Source organism: Delphinapterus leucas, chromosome 19 (assembly GCF_059928025.1).
Source record: "Delphinapterus leucas isolate spDelLeu-1000000601 "Yukka" chromosome 19, BTC_Dleu_Yukka2, whole genome shotgun sequence".
NCBI lineage: Eukaryota > Metazoa > Chordata > Mammalia > Artiodactyla > Monodontidae > Delphinapterus > Delphinapterus leucas.
This window is the reverse complement of record NC_143147.1, coordinates 49,086,865-49,107,273: the sequence shown is the minus strand read 5'-3', so window position 1 is coordinate 49,107,273 and position 20,409 is coordinate 49,086,865. Positions and strand designations below refer to the sequence as shown.

At 51.9% G+C, this 20,409-nt stretch overlaps 1 protein-coding gene across 1 annotated transcript in view; it reads left to right on the top strand.

The window, feature by feature from the left end:
• PLXDC1 (plexin domain containing 1) overlaps positions 1-20,409 on the top strand; it is a 64,694-nt gene that overhangs the window by 23,758 nt on the left and 20,527 nt on the right. Inside the window, exons 3-8 of the mRNA XM_022557837.3 lie at positions 5,946-6,089; positions 6,381-6,450; positions 7,055-7,177; positions 7,783-7,901; positions 8,838-8,937; positions 18,082-18,177. Of these exons, the coding sequence (XP_022413545.2) occupies positions 5,946-6,089; positions 6,381-6,450; positions 7,055-7,177; positions 7,783-7,901; positions 8,838-8,937; positions 18,082-18,177 (652 nt within the window). The remainder of the gene's footprint in view (positions 1-5,945; positions 6,090-6,380; positions 6,451-7,054; positions 7,178-7,782; positions 7,902-8,837; positions 8,938-18,081; positions 18,178-20,409) is intronic.

Sequence of the window (20,409 nt, the reverse complement as noted above, 5' to 3'; positions counted from 1 at the left end):
TGCTGACACATTGGAGAGAGTGTGTGCCTGGGAGTTAGAGGCAGCAACTCGTTTAGTTTCTGACTCTCCTAGAGTCAGCACGGTTGAAGACTTTTTGTCAGTTAAGAGGTGCCGTTGGAGGGCTCCTTGGGAACTCAAAGAATGAGACAGGTCTGTCCCAGGATCCCCCAACAGCACACAGCCTGGCTCCGCAGCGGAGCGGCACCGGCTGCGGCGGTGGACTGTTTGTCCTTCATGGACCAAGGACTCAGAGCAATGGGCTAAACGTCCCCAGTCACCCCACCCTTTGCCTCTTAGATGAGGCAGCAAGAGACGTGTTAACGTCTGTTTGGCCTTCACAACTGCAGAGCGTGGCTTCTGTGCAGGGGCCCTCATTTCCGGCGCTTGGAGGTTTGGTGGACGCTCTGACCAGGCGAGTCCCAGGAATCAGGTGATGGAAACAGGACCCCTTTCCAAGCCTCCAAGCAGCAGTTTTAAACATAGGCCTCCTCTCAGGTTCCTAGGTGGGAGCTGTATTGACTCCTACTGTACCTGACAGTACCTGTTCCCCGTGAGCTGCTGTCCTGCTTTGTTTGGTAATACCATCCCATCCTGGTCACTAGAATGCATGGTGGTAGCAATAAAACAAAGGATGAGAAGGCTTTCAACAAGCTATGCTTTGAACGGTCCTGCTCTGAAACTACGAATGGTCATTCATTTATTATCATTTAAACACCATAGGTAAAAGCTGACCTTACCCGTGGGGAAGTTATGGTCTTACAGGAAAGGCAAGTGTGGAGATAACAAATCTAAAAGTCAAGTCAAGGGAATTCCCTGGCGGTCCAGTGGTTAGGACTCTGCGCCTTCACTGCCGAGGGCCTGGGTTCAATCCCTGGTTGGGGAATTAAGATCCTACAAGCTGCACAGTGCAGCCAAAAAAAAAAAAGTCAAGTCAGTCCTCACAAGTGTACAACACATTGAGAGGGAGAAGCCTGAGGTGCAATGAGAGTGTAACGGGGGCATCAGGAAGGACCACTGAGCTGAGGTCTGAAGGACAGAGAAGAGTCAGCTTCTGAACTGAATGAGAAAGAGGTTTGGAGATACAGGAAGTACCAAGGTCCTGAGACAGACAAGCACTTGGTGATTTCAGGAATTGAGAGAAGCCCAACAGGGCTGGAGCATGGAGAGCAAGGGGGAAGGTAGAGGTGGTGGGTTGGGGCCAGACTACTATGTATCAGGAAGAATTCATGTTTGCGTATAACAGGGTGCTGAATCGAGGACTTAACAAGCATCCCTCCAGGGACCTAGGTTCTGTCTAACTCTCCACTCCACTAGCCTTAGGATGTGGCTCTTGTCCTTATGCTCACAAGATGGCTGTTGAAGCTGCAGTCATCACATCTGCATTCCAGGCAGGAATAAGGAGAAGGGCAAGGGCAAGAGGGACAAGCAGTCAAATTTGCTTGCTACAAAATCAATGTGCTATTAATAAAAAAGAGGGGTAATGAATATTGGGTAAGCAGTGTCTAGAGTTTGCCCTACAGAGCCTTGTAGGTCATGGTGAGGAGCGTGGCCTTCAATCTGAGTACAGCTGGGAAGCCGCAGAATGTTCTAAACATGGCGGTGACGTGAAAGGGGAAACATTCAGCGTTGCCCCACTTGAGGCAGAGCAACACACACCTGTGTATTAGCCTCCTAGGGCTGCCATGACAAAATATCACAAACTTGGTGGCTTAAGATAATAGAAATTTATTGTCTCACAGTTTTGGAGGCCAGAAGTCTGAATCAAGGTGTCAGCAAGGCCACGCTCCCTCTGAAGGCTAGGGAAGAATCCTTCCTTGACTATTCCTAGTTTCTGGTGGTCCCTGGCCATCCTTGGTTTGTAAACTGCATCACTCCAATCGCTGCCTCTATTGTCACGTGGCCTTCTTCCCTGTGTCCCCTCTGTGTCTCTGTATCTAAATCTCCCTCTCCTTTCTTTTACTAGGACACCTGTAGTCGGGCCAACCCTAATCCAGTATGACCTCATCTTAATTACATTTGCAAAGACTCTCTTTCCATATAAGGTCACATTCAAGGTACGGGGCGGGGTGGGGTGGGGTGGGGTGGGTTAGGACTTGAACAAAGCTTTATGCAGGACACAGTTAAACCTTCTGTGCGTTCAAAAGGACTAGAGTGCCACCTAGACGCTACTTTGCTCTGTTGGTCACTCACGTCCCCCTCCCCGACAGGTCATAATAAGACAGCCTAGGAATTAGAGAGGCAGGTTTACTTTCAAAATTTTGACTGTGCCAGGCACCGGTCCCTCTTTCTTCTCCTATAAAAGGGCAAAAGGAAGGTTCTGGACTCCCAGAACAGGCCTCGCCTCACCTTGGCAAACACTACTCAGGCATCAAGGATTCAGGGACCTTGAGCCATGGGTGCAGAGGTGATCTTGCCTGTCCCTATGTGGCAGGGGTTCAGAGTTGGGGGTTGGGGGTGGCAGTGGCGGTGGGAGTAGACATTTAAATGATGGGCTGAATAGCATCTAAACTTGGTTTCCTTTCTTCAGGCAAAAGTTTAGGCTGACGGATGCCCTTTAATAAACCACTCCTTTGTTGGAGCTAGCGGAGAGAAGAGTTGAGCTGTAGCCATGGCTGTGGCAAGTGGTTGCAGCTGAACCTAAACTGGCTTCGGCGCTGGAGTCCTGCAGACTGTCAGATGCACAGTGTTGGTCAGGGCTCCCTGTTGTTTTTGCTTTGAGGTGGATTAAAAACTGCTCACCATGTGACTCCCAGGAAGCAGGCTGTGGGCCCTCAGACTCTTCTCTTGGGCACCTTTGTTCACATGTCTTTGCATGAGTTTGTGTGCAAGGGGCTTTGTTTCTTGGCTGGTGATTTGTTTTTTTTAATTGAAGTACAGTTGATTTACAATGTTGTGTTAATTTCTGCTGTGCAGCAAAGTGATTCAGTTATACATACATGTACATTCTTTTTTATATTCTTTTCCATTACAGTTTATCTCAGGATATTGAATAGAGTTTCCTGTGCTATACAGTAGGACCTTGTTGTTTATCCATTCTATATATAATAGTTTGTATCTGCTAATCACAAACCCACATCCCTCCCACACCTCCCCTCCCCCTTGGCAACCACAAATCTGTTCTCTATGTCTGTGAGTCTGTTTCTGTTTTGTAGACAGGTTCATTTGTGTCATATTTTAGATTCCATATATTAGTGATATCATGTGGTATTTGTCTTTCTCTTTTTTAAAAATATATTTACTTATTTTGGGCTGCGTTGGGTCTTCACTGCTGCGCGCTGGCTTTCTCTAGTTGCGATGAGCAGGGGCTACTCTTCGTTGTGGTGCGTGGGCTTCTCATTGCAGTGGCTTCCCTTGTTGCAGAGCATGGACTGTAGGCGTGCAGGCTTCAGTAGTTGTGGCTCGCGGGCTTTGTTGCTCCGCGTCATGTGGGATCTTCCCGGACCAGGGCTCGAACCCGTGTCCCCTGCATTGGCAGGCAGATTTTTAACCACTGCGCCACCCGGGAAGCCCTGTCTTTCTCTTTCTGACTTACTTCACTTGGCATGATAATCTCTAGTTGCATCCATGTTGCTACAAATGGCATTATTTCATGCTTTTTTATGGCTGAGTAGTATTCCATTGTATATATGTACCACATCTTTATCCATTCATCGGTAGATGGACATTTAGGTTGTTTCCATGTCTTGGCTGTTGTAAATAGTGCTGCTATGAACATAGGGGTGCGTGTATCTTTTTGAGGTATAGTTTCGTCTGGATATATGCCCAGGAATGGGATTGCTGGATCATATGGTAATTCTGTTTTTAGTTTTCTGAGGGACCTCCATGCTGTTTTCCATAGTGGTGGCAGGTAATTTTTTTGGTTGTTTTTTTTTTTGGCCAAGGTGGGGACCCCAGCAGAGATGGATGGAGATAGGAGAGATGGAGACCCAGGGAGAAAAGACGTGGCATCTGGTCTCTTGTGGGGCGGGGGAGAAGCAGAAGGTGAAGGGGCCACTTTCCTGAGGGAAGCTGTGAGCTCAGGGCATAAGCACAGCTGCCCCGGTGCCCACGGGCAAACTGGGGGGCAGCGGTTCCTCCTCTGGGCATCTTCTGGGACCCCAGGGTAAGTGACTGTGACAGCAATGGGAGGCAGCATCCTTGGCATGGGCACCCCAGAGGTGGTGGCATCAGGGTGACCCCCTCAGGTGGCTTCATGAGTAAAATCAGAGAGCCAGCAAGCATGGGCCCATGTGACTCTCACAAACGGTACCCATGAGTCAGCCCTGGAGGACTCCTGTGGACGGTGGAGGTCCTCACTGGGCAAGTTGGGGGAGGAGATCAATAAGAAGGTGATGTTTAAGCTGTGCATTGAAGAAGCAGGAATCTGCCAGGGGGAGAAAGCAAGGTCATTCTAGGCAGGAGGACCAGCGTGAGCAAAGGCATGAGTGACCACTGGTGGCCTCAGACTGTTGGGGAGTCAGTCTGGTGAGTGGGTACACAAGGATGCACAGGCGAAGGAGAGAGGGAGAGAGAAGTGAAGCTAGAGAGAAGGTGGGGCTGGCTCACGGTGAGACCTCGGATGTGAGGCTGCAGTTTGGATTTTGTCTCGAGGGCAGTGCAGTGGGAGACCCTGATGGCTTGTGAGCAGAGGGCTGTGGCCTCGTATGTGTTTTAGATTTGTTTAGATTTGTTTGACGTCCGTGCTAAGGATGGGTGGAGGGGCCGGCAGTCTAGAGGCTGGAGGGGAGGCACCAGGCAGTGGCAGTGGGAAATCTACCCCCAGCCCCATGTTTCTCCTGCTCGTCTTCCCCCAGCCCTGCCCTGACCCCAGGTCCCCAGAGTGTGTCACTTGTCAGAAGAGCAGAGTCTGTCTCCAGGCGGGTGGAGAGAGCAGGCATCCCTCGGCCCTGCTCGTGCTGGGCCCAGGGCAAGGGCTGGCTGGGCAGCTGGCAGCTTGGCAGGGAGAACATGGTCGGCTCTGCTGTGTCTGCGGCCACTGCAGCCTGACAGCCTGATTAATGACCCGCCAGGGCTCCGCACGAGTCAGCAGCTCCACTTCTGTGGCAGCGGCCGAGTGGACCTGCCCACTCTGCCTCTTCTTCTCCTACAGCTGGTGGCTGGTACTCCCGGATGGGCTGAAATGCTTTGACATTGCCTCCTCCCTGGGCTCTTCCACACTTTCTGCTGACCATGTCCAGCCTCCTTTAAATCCTGCCCCTAAATGCTCCTGTACAGGAGAGGCTTTACAGAGTTAACCCCCAGCCCTCTGGGTTCTGGCTTGTTCTTTTATTTTGTCCCCATCAGGCACATAGTAAAGCTTAAAAATATGTCTTGAAGGCATCATTGCTGCTTCTCTCCCGTCTCTCAAGCCTTTAGTGACTAACATGGGCCCTGTCTTATCTCTCTGCTGGAGGGTCTGTGTCTGTGTATTCTGTTTGTGTAAGTCCCACCTGCTCCATCAGACTAGCAATGCCCCAAGCAATGCCCCAAGATCAACATCTTTAGACTGGTGGCTTCTGAATCCAGTTTTTTCTTCTCCCCTAAACTGGGTGCTCCCCAGGGAAGGGGGCTATGTCTCCCCCTCAGTCTGGGAGCTCCCCGAAGACAAGGGCTCTGTTTGGGGCTGCCTTGCCTGTTGCTCCCTCACCTCCCAAGTTGAGCTGTGCCTTGGGTGTGTTCTGTGGGGGACTCAGGGGCTGCAGGAAAAGCCTCCTGGCCTGTCTTGGGGATGGCAGGGTGGAGCATGGCTACAGCAGGTATGGATTTAGCTGGGGCCAGAGCTGTTGGGGGCATGGCTAGGGAGCAGGTACTGAGCTCTCCGGGCCCAAAGGGCTCCCAGGCCTAAACCAGCTCTGGGCCACGGTCTACCCCCCTGGGAGGGCCATGAATTCTTGTATCCAGACTCTGTGGTTCTTGGCATCCTGATTCCTCATGCCTCCTGTGGGCTCTGTCTTGGATAACGACAGGAGGACAACCACAGCTACTATGTGTCCCGTCTCTATGGTCCCAGCGAGCCCCGCAGCCGGGAGTTGTGGGTGGACGTGGCCAAGGCCAACCAGAGCCAAGTGAAAGTTCACCGAATCCTCTCCAACACCCACCGGCAGGCTTCGGTGAGTGCCCCAGTCCCCGGCAGCGCTGCCCTGGGCTGGGAGGCTGGGGGCCAGCCCGCCACAGCTGGTCAGTGGGCATGGCTTGTGGCCTGAGGTCTGTGGTCTGGGAAGTGCCTTCCAGGGGACCCTGGGGGGCTTTGCTAGAGTTGGAGTGCCCTCCTGTGGTACTGCCCTGGACATGCCTGTGCCCACCCCCCCCCCAATCCCATCCAGATAAGCATGGGGCAGTGTGGATGCCCAGCCCTCCGGCCTGCAGGTTGGCCCATGCTGATTCTCTCCCATCCCCCACAGAGAGTGGTCTTGTCCTTTGATTTCCCTTTCTATGGGCATCGTCTGCGGCAGATCACCATAGCAACCGGAGGTAAGGCCTTGTCTGTGGGACTGGGAGAGTGTGTGATTTCAGCCAGAACTTGGGACCTACCTGGGAAGGTTCCCTGGAGACAGGGTTTTACAGATGGACTGGGGAGGGTCCCACATGTGGCTTTCTTGGGACCCCACTCTCAGGAGAGAAGTCATCAGTGTTTCAGCCCAGCTTCCTCACATCAACTGACTTGCTTGTGTGTGTGTGTGTATGTCTGTGTGTGTGTGTTTTTCTCTCCCTCTGGGTCTGTGCAGGCCACTGTGGGCAGTCCCTTGGCCCCTGTGCTTCTTGAGTCTGTAAATGAGAGGGAGGAGACTGCACTGAGAGCCTGCTTCCTGGGACCAGGCTTCCAGTTGATATGAGGAGCATGTCTTTGATTCCTGTGCACTTTCCAAGGGACAGAGAGAGGTGGGAGGGGCAGAGAGAACCTTCTGGTCTGGGGCCCTTTAGCTCCATACATGCCAGAGCCATGCCCACTATGTGAGGCTGGTGGACAGAGGTCCAAGACTCACTTCCAGCCCCGTCTACACTGCTCTTTCCTGCACGAGGAAGCAACCCCTCTGGGCCATCTCTGATGATTTGTCTACACTTCTTCCCACCCCAGGCTTCATCTTCATGGGTGATGTGGTCCATCGGATGCTCACGGCTACTCAGTATGTGGCTCCTCTGATGGCCAACTTCAACCCTGGCCGCTCCGACAACTCCACAGTTGCTTACTTTGACAATGGTGAGATCAGAGCTCAGAGTTTAAGTTACCCAGCTCCAGGGCTCCCTTGGTCCAGCCCGTTTAGAGGAGCCCAAGTCCCAGAGAGGGCAAGGGACTTGCCCACAGTCACACAGCAAGACAGCCACCCTAACTTTCTGTGTTCATTTTCCTCACCTGTAAGATGGGGACAAAAATGCCTGCTACCTGATGAGATAATGAAATGAAAGCGCTTGGCTCTTAGTAGAGGTGAAATAAATATCAGAGACCTTTACTGTTTCTTATTCTCACCAGGTTGTCCCTTGAACACCTACCTTCCACCCCGGGAGAACAGTTGTTTCTCCTATTTCATCTCAAGGGGTCAGGATAGGCAAGAAGGAAGGGGCGTGCTTGGGGTTGGAGATGGTCAATCACAGTACCTGGTTGGGGGTGGGGAAGCTGAAGAAGGGTTTTCTGGTTCCTCTTCAGCTTGGAAGTCAGGCTGTCTGTGGGCTGCCCAGCTCCTGCCTCCTGCCCCATCATCCCTAGGGAAGCCAAGCTGTGGCCCATCCACATTGGCCACCGTTTCCGCAGGGCCCTGCTCCCCTCACTGTCTCCCTGTCCAGCCAGGTCTCTGCTCTCCTCACCAGGCACAGTCTTTGTTGTTCAGTGGGACCACGTCTACCTCCAGGACCGGGAGGACAGGGGCAGCTTCACCTTCCAGGCAGCTCTGCACCAAGATGGCCGCATTGTATTCGGCTACAAAGAGGTGAGTGGGCCCAGCTGCAGAGACGGCCTTTCTTTCATTCAGCAGTTATCTGTCGAGATCCTCCAATGTGCCAGACATAGGGTGTGGTGCCGAGGATACAGCAGTTAATAAGATGGCTGATGGCCCTACCTTTGTGGAGCTGAGAGTCTGGCTGGAGGGATAGATGTTAATTGTGGGGAGAAGTATGGAATTGCCACTGTGACAAGTGCTCCTAAATGGAGATTCTAGGAAAGCCTTTCACGGGGCTCTTTACCTGAACAGGGGTCAGGGAAGGCTCTCCCGAGGAAAAGAATTGAAATCTGCAGAATGTGTAGGAGCTAAAGAAGCAAAGAAATGAAGTGTGCTCCAGGAGCGAGAAAACACATGCTCTGTGGCAGGACAGAGCATGGCCGGTAGAAACCTCTGCAAGAAGGCAGCCTGGCCGGAGGGGAGAGAGTGAGGGCAAGAAGGGGGGTGCAGGGGGACAACCGGATTTGCCTTTTAAAGGACACTCTGGTTTCAGAGTGGAGAGCAGAGGGCTGGGGCTCAGAGGGGATACTGGGAGATGATGTGGGAGACAGGTGATGCCAGCCTGGGGTAGGGAGGGGCGATGGAGAGAACTGGATAGATTTGAGAGCCAGTTAGCAAGCTAATGTATTAGAGATGTATTAGATGGAGGAGGAGGGAAATGAAGGGGGGTGCGAACTGAGCGTGACTCCCAGGTCTCTGGCCTGCATGGAGGTACCATTCACAAAGAGGGAGAAAAGAAAAAGGAAATGTGTTTGGAGATAGTGTGGGGAAGACTTGGAATTTGGATGGGGCCCCATTGGGTTTGAGATGTCTGAGTCCTCCAAGAGGCAAGGCCCAGCAGGCAGATGGGTCTGGAGCTCGGAGGGGAAGTCTAGGCTGGCCCAAGAGCGTTTGGGGGGTAGACAGAGCCTCTTCTTCCCACTGCAGATCCCTATGCCCGTCCTGGAAATCAGCTCGTCCCAGCACCCCGTCAAAGCAGGCCTGTCAGATGCCTTCATGATTCTCAATCCATCCCCGGACATACCAGGTGAGTCCCCAGGGATCCACAGAGATCCCTGGATGGGGCTGGACTCAGCTCAGATTGAGCCAGGTTGGCAGGGGCAATGGCAGTGGCAGGGAGTGGAGGGGTGGTGGAGAGTTGAGTGGGAACTGAGGGAAGAAAAGGGGCAGAATGAGTTCCAACTTTTCTTCGTTCAAGCAGAGGAACCGGTTTTTCCAATAAAATCTCTGGGGGGGCAGGGACTGCTCTGGTGGTGGAGGGGGAGAGCCAGGGCCCTTCCACTCAGCACACCCTCTATTTAGAAAATCTCCAAAGACACCAAATTAGGGTTTATGAGTCCTCCCAGAACATAACCATAATTGCTTCCCCACCCCCAGTTGATAGAAGGAGCATCCCAGGGGGTTTCAGGAGACAGGGAAATTAGGTTTCTCTCCTATCCCTGATCCCATCTTCCAATTCCCCTTCCTGGAGGCAACCAGGGCTACCAGGGTATTTCTAGGGCTACAAGCCTTCAGGTAAGTATACGTACGTATATTTAACGCCAAAGATGTCATATGATGTCCTCTGTTCTGCTCCTGAACAAAGTATATCTTGCCCATCATTCTGCATCACCACACGTCTCATTCTTCCTAATGGCTGTGTGATAGCCCATTGTGTGGATGTACCTTAATTGAACCAGTCCCCTGTGCATAGACTTCAGTTGTTTCAATCTTTCACTACAACAACTGCAGTGAATATTCTTGCAAATAGCTACTTTTATGCCCTTGTGTGAGTATTTCCATAAGATTAATTCCCACCACTTCACTTGCCCCTCCACTGTCCCCACCCTGAACTCCCAGTGCTCTAGCAAGTGGCTCAGACCCTGCTCCGTTGCTGCAGTCAGCATCTGCTCTGATTGGTTAATGCCTGTACTAAGCTGGTTACTAAACAGTTTCAGTATCACCCTGATTGTATTAGTCAGCTACTGCTGCATAACAAATTATGCCAAAACTTAGAGGCTTAAAACAGCAAACACATTATCTCAGGGTTTCTGTGGATCAGGAAGCAAAGCGTGACTTAACTGGGTCCTCTGGTTCAGAGTCTTTCACAGGCTGTTCTCAAGGTGTTTCCCAGGGTTACCTCAGCCACTGCTGGGGGGAGATCCATTTTTAAGAGCTTTTGTGTGGTTGTGACAAGATTCAGTGTCCCCCTTCAGTTCCTGCCACGTGGACCTCCGCATAGTACGGCTCACAACGTGGCAGCTGGCTTCCATCAGAGCAGGCAAGGAAGACAGCGGTAGAGTGTGAGCAAGATGGAAGCCAGAGTCTTTTTGTAACCTCGTCTTAGAAGTGCGGTCCTATCGCTTTTGCCATATTCTGCTGGTTGGAAGCAAGTCACTAGGTCCAACCCACACCCAGGATAGGATTACACAGGGTGTGAACACCAGGAGGCAGGGATCATTGGGGACCATTTTATCTTTTAAAATTATTTATTTATTTATCTTTGGCTGTGTTGGGTCTTCGTTGCTGCACACGGGCTTTCTCTAGTTGCGGCGAGCGGGGACTACTCTTTGTTGCGGTGCGTGGGCTTCTCATTGCGGTGGCTTCTCTTCTTGCGGAGCACGGGCTGTAGGCGCCTGGGCTTCAGTAGTTGTGGCTCACGGGCTCTAGAGCACAGGCTCAGTAGTTGTGGCGCACGGGCTTAGTTGCTCTGCGGCATGTGGGATCTTCCCGGACTGGGGCTCGAACCTGTGTCTCCTGCACTGGCAGGTGGTTTCTTAACCACTGCGCCACCAGGGAAGCCTTGGTGGCCATTTTAGAGGCTGCTTACCACATGATTACAATCCCATCCCTAGACACTGAGCTTTACAGTATCTTATTGGATCATCCTTGCAGCATTGTAAATGAAGTCTGTACATTTGTTTCTTTCTAAATGAGAACACGGAGGCTAAGAGAGGTGGCATGACTTGCTTTCACACAGCTATGAAAGGTAGAACTGAAACCCAAATCTTCTGTTTTTTAAACCCTGGGGTCCACTATTGAAACTTTGTAAATCTGACCCACTCCCATTCCACCCAGAGGGGTGACTCCTTTCCTCCTCAGTTCCCCAAACACCCACACACACCCAGGCTGTGCACACACCCAGGCTGCTTTGCAGGAAGGACCATTCTTGGTGTCCATGCCACCCTCCTTCCCATGCATTAATGCATCATCAGGGCGGGGTCTGTGCCTCCCTCACAGCTCACAGGGCTCTCTCTGTGCCCAGTGGGAGAGTCTCAGGAAATCTGTGTTGGATCCAGCTGTTGAATGAGGGTGGATTAGAGGAAGTCAGATCCCCCAGGAGTGTGTGCATCTGAGGCTCCTCTGTGATTCTGGAATGAAAGGCTGTTTTAGAGCAAGCCAGGGAGATGTGAGGAGGTGGGGTAATGAGGGGTGGAGGAGGAAGCAGAGCCCACCTGAAATAACAGGAGGGCAGCTGCGCCTGTCCTGTGAGACCAGAAGGAGACGCAAGGGCTCTGTTGTGAGAGCCGCTGGATTCGGTGACTCCAGCTGCTGTTCTCAGAGGTGCTGGGTCCACCCGCCAAGCCTGACTCCCAAACTCTGCCCAGCGGCTCCCGGGCTCCAGTCTCCCTGCCCTCTGTCCCCCATTCCTTCTTGTCACTGCCAGACACATCTGGTCACGTCATTCTCTGGCTCCTTGTTGCCCAAAGCATCAGTTCAAAGTCCTTTGATTCTGGGCACAGCCCACTTTTTTTTTTCTTTTTCCTTTCAGTTTTATTGAGATGTAATTGACATACAGCACTGTGTAACTTTCAGGTGTCCAGCATAATGATTTGACTTACATACGTCACGAAATGATTACAATAAGCTTAGTGAACATCCACCACCTCATATAGATGCAAAATTAAAGACAGAAAAAAATAGATTTTTTTCCTTCGTGATGAAAACTCTTAGGATTTACTCTCTTAACAACTTCTGCATGTAACAGACAACAGTGTTCATTATATTTCTCATGTATGTTATGGTCACAGCCCACCTTTATAGGCTCATCTCCAGACTCTCCTGTCACCCACCACTCTGTCCAGGCAGCACTGGTCTGCATGCCCTGGGTTCCCCAAACATGCCAAGGGCTATCTGCATCTTTCTGATGCAGTTCCTCGTATGAAATGCCCCCCACCCGAAGTCCTTTTACCACTTGGCAAATCCTACTCATTCACTGGTCCAGCTCAGATGTTGCCTCCTCCATGCAGCAGAATTCACGGCTTCCTCCTCCATCCCCTCGGCACTTTGTTAAAAGCTTTAATATAGAACTCATGACACTGTCCGGCTCATCCATCTTCTCCCCAACTGGCTGTGAGCTCCTTGGGGGCTGGCCGTGGCCCCAGCACTTAGCCCAGTGCCTGCAGCAGGGCAGGTGCTCAAAAAACGAGTAGCAGCTGGAGAGTGAGTGCTGACGGGAATGGGTGGAGCAGAGACCCTGTCCCCTGCCCTGTGGTGACACCAAGTGAGAACAGGACCTGACATCTGAGTTTGGGGGGTGAGTGCTTTGATAATCACGTCTCTTTTTTGTCAGATATTTTTTAGCTTGGGGGTGCAGGCAGGGACTTTAGAAGGAACATAGAGGTACGGGTGGAGCATGTCACGTGCATGCATTTTTCTGGGGCAGTATCCATGGCCTTCATTGGGTTTTAAAATGGGCTACAGGGCTTCCCTGGTGGCGCAGTGGTTGGGGGTCTGCCTGCCGATGCAGAGGGCGCGGGTTCGTGTCCCGGTCCGGGAGGGTCTTGCGTGCCGCGGAGTGGCTGGGCCCGTGGGCCGTGGCCGCTGGGCCTGCGCGCCCGGCGCCTGTGCTCCGTGGCGGGAGAGGCTGCAGCGGTGAGAGGCCCACGTACCGTAAAAAAAAAAAAAAAAAGGGCTACAACCTCTGCTTTTCGGAGTGATGGCTTTTATGTGGCTGAGAGATCAGATTCCTCTGGGTCTGATATTCAACCCAGCAAGCAGGGAATTCGTTTGAATTTGGTTGAGCTGCAAATAACAATAAATCCCAAAAAGCCATGATAGAAGTTCAGGTGGAGGCCTCTGGTCCACAGACCCTATCACCGGGATATTCACCTCGAATATTCCCGTTGTCCCAACCCACCTATCCTACAGAATGAGTGATGTCACTGCCCTTGTACCCAAGCTCGGTTCCTCCCTGCCTGGGGCCCTGTGAGGAGTGGAGTTTACTCCCCACTATTCAAGAATCCCCCAGTCCCTGAACCCTGTCTGGGGGATTCTCTCCTCCCCGCAGGCTCCAAACACTTTCCTCATATAGATGCAAAATTAAAGACAGAAAAAAATAGATTTTTTTCCTTCGTGATGAAAACTCAAAGGAAAGGGTGTCTGTCTGAGGGTGGAGGGAATTCTGCACAGTCTCATTCCTGCGGTTGAGGGAAGAAACGCTGAAAACAGCCAGAGTTTCTCTTACCATTACTTCCTCGCAGAAACTGCTCCACAGGCTTTGGAGCAGAGTCTGCAGAGCACGCTTTGATGCAGAGAAAAGATTCAGATTAGCAGCGTCTGTTTGAAGAAGCATGCAAAACATAGAGGGTAGCTGATACACTCTTTATTTGACTGGAGGGGCCCCCAGAAGTCAATATAATTTCCTCTATTCATTTGTTTAAGAAACCCTTTCTTTCATGGACAGTGTAAAAGCAACTTTAGGGTAGCCAGCGTCAAAACTGACAGAGATTCTGAATTAATGGAATTGTATTAATTCATTCATTAATTGTAGCCCGCCCCTTGGCTGACCCCAGAATGGCCTTGGACGGCCTGAACACTTGGGCCTTCTCCTTTACCAGAACTTTCCTTTCCTTTCAAAAGCAGGCTTGAGAAATGTGGCAGAGGCCTGGGCTGTACCTTGGTGCTGGGCAGCTGGGTGGGGAACAGGGAGGCCCCAGAACTGGCTGCAGAGGAGTGAGAAGGAGAAGCCAAGTGGTGGTGGGGGTGGGGGTGTCATCACCAGATCTGGCCCAGTTTGTCTTCTCCCTGCTCCTGATAAAGGATCCTTTACAGTGCTCTTCACTGTAGCTTTTTATCCATCCTGGGGCCCTCCCCCTCCCCCATCCCCACCCCCCTCCCCATCCCCCCCCGCCCCGTTTTTCACTTTTCTTTTTTTTTTTTTTTCTGTTTTTCCCTCTACTCTGCTCCCTGAGCCTTGCCGTTTCTCACCTCCTCTCCTCCCTCTGCCCTTTTCTACGTTGCATCTGTGCCGAGGAGGTCTCTCCTCCCTCCCCTCCTGGGCTGAAAGCTCCTTGGGATACAGGACCCTCATTGTGTTTATCTCTGGGGTCCCCTGATGGGGCTCAATTCATGATTATTAAAAGAATAACCAAATGAGCAAAGGAAGATGTGAATGAGCAAATGAAAACTTTTTCCTGAGCCACCATCTTAGATTTTTTTATATCGTAACCACTGTTTTGGAGGGAAGTTTGTGGCTGGACCTGTCAGTCTGATTTCTTCTGACCAAACCAACCCTCTCCCTGCTGGTGTCTGGTGTGGAAACAGAACAGGACATGCCAACCTCGCTTTTGAGCCATGAACATCTCTTGATTGCATGACAGGGCTTTCTGTGTCTGGACTTTAGTGTTTCTGAATCTTTGATGAATGGAAGCAGAGATAAAAGAGAAACGTCTCAAACTGCCAGAAATGTGGCGCTGGGGTGGCCACCGTCTTGGTTCCGGCAGGGATCTGTTGGTCAGGCAGATGGACATCATCGTTCTTGGGCAAGCCCTAGATGTTGGCGAGATAATCCAAAAACAAATAACACAGGCTGGGATATTAAGGGATCTGTTTATCAAGAAATAAAAGTATTGCCAAACCAGACACTTAAAAAAAAAGTACAAGTGGGCAGTTGAAGTGAGCAACTATTTTTTTTAAATAAACTTATTTATCTATTTATTTATTTTTGGCTGCCTTGGGTCTTTGTTGCTGCATATGGGCTTTCTTTTTAGTGGTAGCGAGCGGGGGCTACTCTTCGTTGCAGTGCGCAGGCTTCTCATTGTGGTGGCTTCTCTTGTTGCAGAGCACGGGCTCTAGGCGTGCAGGCTTCAGTAGTTGTGGCACGTGGGCTCAGTAGTTGTGGCACTCAGGCTCTAGAGCACAGGCTCAGTAGTTGTGGCACATGGGCTTAGTTGCTCCGGGGCATGTGGGATCTTCCCGGCCCAGGGCTTGAACCCATGTCCCCTGCATTGGCAGGCGGATTCTTAACCACTGCACCACCAGGGAAGCCCGTGAGCAACTATTTTTAATCAGAGATATGTTTCGGCCCACCCACCCTCCTCCCACTTCCTACCACACACATCTCCTCCACCCTTGCTGGTAGGGCTGTGTTGCTTTTTGGAGGATATCTGATCATCTCTGGCCGTACCCTCACTTGAGGCACGTCCCCACCTCTGCTCCCCAGTAGGCTGGTGGGGAGACCCATTCCGAGATTCTGGTGTGGGGTTTGCTGGGAGCCCCGCCTTCCCCAGCTGCTGTTCGTGTGTCTCTATCCATGAATTCAACTCCCTTGACAAGTCCGTGTCTCTATCATGCCCCAACCCTGACCCCCTTTGTTCTCCTATTTCACCTGCCTTCTGACCGAGGGCAGGCTCTCCCCTGTATCCTTGCAGGTGGAGAAATCCTGAAAGCCAATTCTCCTCCTCCTTTGAGCTCTAACATTGGGAGGGTCTGGCTTTTTGTGGCCCGTTGGCGGCTGCCCTTTTGAGAAAGGCCATAATCTGTGGTGGGCTGAGGAGGAAGGGCATTCTTCCTTTGTGCTGCGGGCTGAAGTTATAATAAGTTGCTGGGGTTTTCCTGGCTATTTGTAAGCCATTCATTCATTCACAGTCATCTCTTGAGACCCTGTTCTGTGCAGGGCCTGGTGCGAGGGGCTGGGGGACAGAGACATATAACTTGTAGGCTCTGCTCTTGGGGAGCTCATAGCCTTGGGGGAGGTGGCCAGCAAAGTAAATGTTTGTGAAACAGGTGACACTGGACAGTGCACAGGAGGCTGTGGAGCTCAGAGGAGGAGCCACTAACTGCACCCAAGGGTGGGGGAATGTCTTCAAGGGGGGCCTGTCATTTGAACTCAGCCTGGAAAGACGAGGCAGATTGAGAAAGAAATGTTTACACAGAGTCTAGACCCCATGGCCTCAGGCACCTCGGAAGACCTGAAGTTTCACCTTTATTTTTTATCCTATTCCATTTCAGTGTTAAAAGGGGTAATTCTTTAGGAGAGATGGTTTCTGGGGGTAGTGGGTGGGATGGAGCTGTGAAAGGCTGCCTGGAACTTCCCCATCCTCCACCCAATGTTTCACATCCTGCAGGCTCACCCAAAGCCCAGTCCACCTTCGCAGAGCAGTTGGTGTCACACAGGGAGGGCCCTGCAGCACATGTGGGCCTTTGGTGAATTGAAAATTGGTGCCTCTTCTGGGCAGCTGAATTATGGAAAAGTGCCCTTCCTCACCCCAGTCTCCTTCAGACCCACCCCTGCTTGGCAAAGGGCCTTTCTTGTATTAGAAAAAATCTGTATGTGTGTGTGTGTGTGTGTGTGTGTGTGTGCACGCGCGCGCACCTGTGAGTGGGTAGTACTTGCATTTCAAGCACAGGCCTCTGAGGTGGACTACAGATTCCTGTTTAGTTCCGGGGTAGTGCTGCGGCCACCAGCGCCGGAGCAGTTTCCTTTTCATTGCACAGAATGTTTCAAGGGTATTTTGTGGTCGTGGATGCTTCAGGGGCTGAGGTGCCTCCAGGCTCTGCAGCAGGACAGTGGGGTGTGGTGCGAAGAGAGCACGCTTTGGGTCAGACCACCTGGGGTTCAATCCTGGGTTAAGTAGGAGGGAACGGTTCCAAAATTGAGGATAAATAAATTACAGAAACGTAGCTGAGATGTTCTTTTGAGTAGTGGATGCTCCCCTAGATCCTTCATTCAGGATGGGCCACCCAGCGGTTGCACAGGACACCCTGCTTTTCATGGATGCCCCCACTGAGTGTTGCTACCACCTCGGGAAACTTTTCTCCAAATCACCTTCAGCTGAGTGAGAAAAGGAGTGCACTGGGGATACTAAAGTAGCCCAAAGAACCAAAGGAAGAGCCAACAACTGGGAAGATAGGACCAGGGCAGGTCTGGGGACTCCAGAGCCTGGAATGCCACCAGTTTCTCTCCACGAGGTGGCTTCATCCTCTGGCTTTCCCGTTGAGACTGGAGCCATGGCCATTCATGGACGCCGAGCTTGCATCTTCTTAGCAGTATTACTGGAGAGCAAAGGGCCTTCTGGTTATAGTTTAAAAGTCCCAGGGAAGGTCTCTGATTGGTCTGACTTCATCAGATGCCCAGCCCTGGACCAATCACTGTGTGGCCAGGGAGGCAGGGTCGTGAAAGAAGATGCACTTCACAGACAAAAAACCGAGGCCCTAAGGTTATCCTGCTTGTCAGGAGCAGAACTTGACTCAGAACTCAGGGCTCTTGACTCTGAGGTCCTGTAGGAAGTTTCTGCAGGGAGCGAGGCAGGACATAAGCCTGGCTGCAGGCCCTGAAACTTGCTCTCCCCTGCATCAAGGAGGGGAGAGGTTCTCCAAGGTCAGCCCGTCCATCTGCAGACATTTGCAGAGTGCTCACTGGGGGTCAGGTTCGGGACCAGGTGACCATAGTCGAATGGTCCCCACCCTCCAAATCAACCCTAATGACCACACAATGTAAGTGCAGTGAGAGGAGGGCACAGGGCAAAGTGGGTAATAAGAGGCAGCTGGTCTAGAGTGGGTGCTCAGAGGAAGTGGCCCTGAGCTGGATCTGGAGGGGTGAGCTGGAGAAGAAGAGAGAAAGGGTGGAAGAGCATTATGGATCAAGGGAACAGCAGCTGTAAAGTCACAGAGGCATGGGAAAGTGTGGACCCCCTGTGTCCTGACCCCAGGAACAGCCGGGCCTCTGCGTTATTAACCTGCTTATAACACAAAGCTCTCCCCTCAAGGCCAACTCCTGTTCTCCTGTCTCCCCACAGTTTCAACACCATTATCCAAGGATGGTGGGTTTACTTCCCGCCCTCAGTGGCTGCATACTAACTCCTGGTTCTACTCACTACAATCTCTAACCCACCTGTCAGGCCCCAGGCCCAGGCCCTGAAGCCCTCTGGCCATGAGCTGCTCCTGACGACAGACTCTGCCTATGTTTCAGAATCTCGGCGAAGGACCATCTTCGAATACCACCGTGTGGAGCTGGACCCCAGCAAGGTCACCAGCGCATCTGCTGTGGAGTTCACCCCGTTACCAAGTAATTAGGGGTTGTTCCCACTGATGGGGGGGAGGCATTCCACCATCTTGGAAAGAGCTTTGGAGTCAGACTGAGTTCCATCCCAGGCCCACCACTGTCCCCTGTCTGGGTACCACCACCTAACTTCTCTGGGCCTCCATTTCTCATTTGTAACATGGGCCTAACACCATCTCCCTCCCAGGGCTACAGTAAGGGTTAGAACTACAGTAGGTGGAGCTGAGGTTGTAAATGAAAGCTCAGACATTAACTGGCACATCCCAGGCCCAGGGCGTGGCTTGTGCTTGATACATGACAGCTATTGTTATTAACACATAATTGAAACCCAGGAAGGAGGTACCTCTGAGAACTTAGACTGAGCTCCCAGAAAAGATAATCCAGGAACTGAATGGGTCCATAAGTTTATCATTGTATTTTCCTTAGAGGAGGCATGATGCTGGCATCCACAGGCAGGAGGCAGTAGAGGGATTTAGCCAGTAGCCCCCCAAGATCCAGGGGGCCTGGTCCTGTCCCTCTTCTGTACCCCACTCACCTGCCATTGAAGGCACACCATGGCTGGGGCCCCAGCCGCTGCTGCGGACCCCGCAGGATCGGGATGGGATGTTCTTCAGGATGTGGTCAGGGCGGCAGGGGAGAGTGAGGGAAGGACAGCGCTCTCGTTCTAGTTTTAAAGAAAGTTTTCATCTCTCCTGTTTCATGGTACCTCCCAGCTTCCCTCTGAAGCCACGGCCTTCTCCCTGCCTTCTGGGGCATTTCTTACCTCTCTTTCCCCCTCTTCCTCTTCCCTGGAGGTTCTGGGAGCAGAGGTTGAAGAAAGAAGAGGAGGAGGAAGGGTCTTCTAGAATGCCAGGCCATGTCCCAGCAGGTGTCCTCCCCTGGAAAAGAGGCCGGTCCCTGACACCTATTCACAGGACAAGGACACCTGCGGTTCCAGCCCCGCCCCCACCCTAGTGGCCCTCCCCCTAGGCAGGGCTTCCTCGAAGACTGGTGAGAGCAAACCCAGGAATGAATACTCTGCATTTGGGAACAAGGACATCCAAGGGCAGGGCTAACTGCTGGGGCGGAAGACGTGAAACGTCCTGGGAACGCGTTTCTGGGACATTCTGTACATTGAAGCCACTTCCCACCCCTCCAGTGAATTCTGTGAGCATTTAATAGCACACAGGACATCTGAAATGCAGATGAGAAATAAAGGTCAGTGGGTTTTATGAATATCCCACGAGGCTCCCAGGGTTTTTTCTCAGTTTGACTGGAGCCATTTAAGGGGTCTCCAGAGTCCTTGGAAATGATCACAGGCTCCCATGTAGGGGAAGGGACAGTGCTACTAAGGCTGTGATTTGAACCTCTGGGAGGCAGGTTTGCTTTGTCCTCAGAAAACTCTGCACCCCACAGCCCCAGGCTTTCTCCCTTACCTTTGGGTAGGGGAGGACTTTTAGCCAAAATTCTTCCAGAGGTGTGGCTGGACTATTTTTAAGCCATAGCACTCCATGGCTGGTCCCTCTTCTAGAAGAGGCTCATGAAAAGGTGGCCTGGGGTGAAGGTGGGAGCTGGGGAGGCGTATTCCCACAGCAGGACCTCGAGACTAGGAGCTCAGGCTCTCGGCTCAGACAGACCTTGGTTCAAACCCAGACCTGCCACTCTTAGCTCTGTGACTCTCTCCGAGCCTCAGTTTCCTCCTCTGTAAAATGGGGATAACAAAAGCAACTATTCATCGATTCCATAAACTTTTGTTAACTGCCTACCACGTGCTGGGCGCTGTTCTAGACCCTCTGGACGCACCAGAGAACAAAACAGCCAGAGCTCTCTTGTTCTTGGGCCAAGTCGGTCCTTGCTTATTTTCTGCTGATGGCTTTTCCTCCACCCTTCCAAAGCCTGCAGAGCCCTGGTAGACAAAAGGACACAGTGCCACCTACAGCTCGTCCCTCCCACAAGGTGACTGAAGGTGACCACGCTGTGCCCACAACAGCTTTTCTCCCACTCACCAAGGGCTGGTTACCACCTGCCACCTTGTTGGGGTTCCACAGAACACAAACTGATTCCCTCATTAATGGACTGTGGCCCAGGCCCATGAAAACTCACAGAGAGAAGAAATGTATGTGATGTCTCGTGAATGAGTGGTCATTTTCTGTAGTTAGTGGTCACTTCTGGCTGCTGCCAACATGTTCTGTTCAGCTGCCCATCAGATGTGCCCTTACGTTGCACACAGTTATTCCGGGTCAGTGCCTGTCTGTCCTT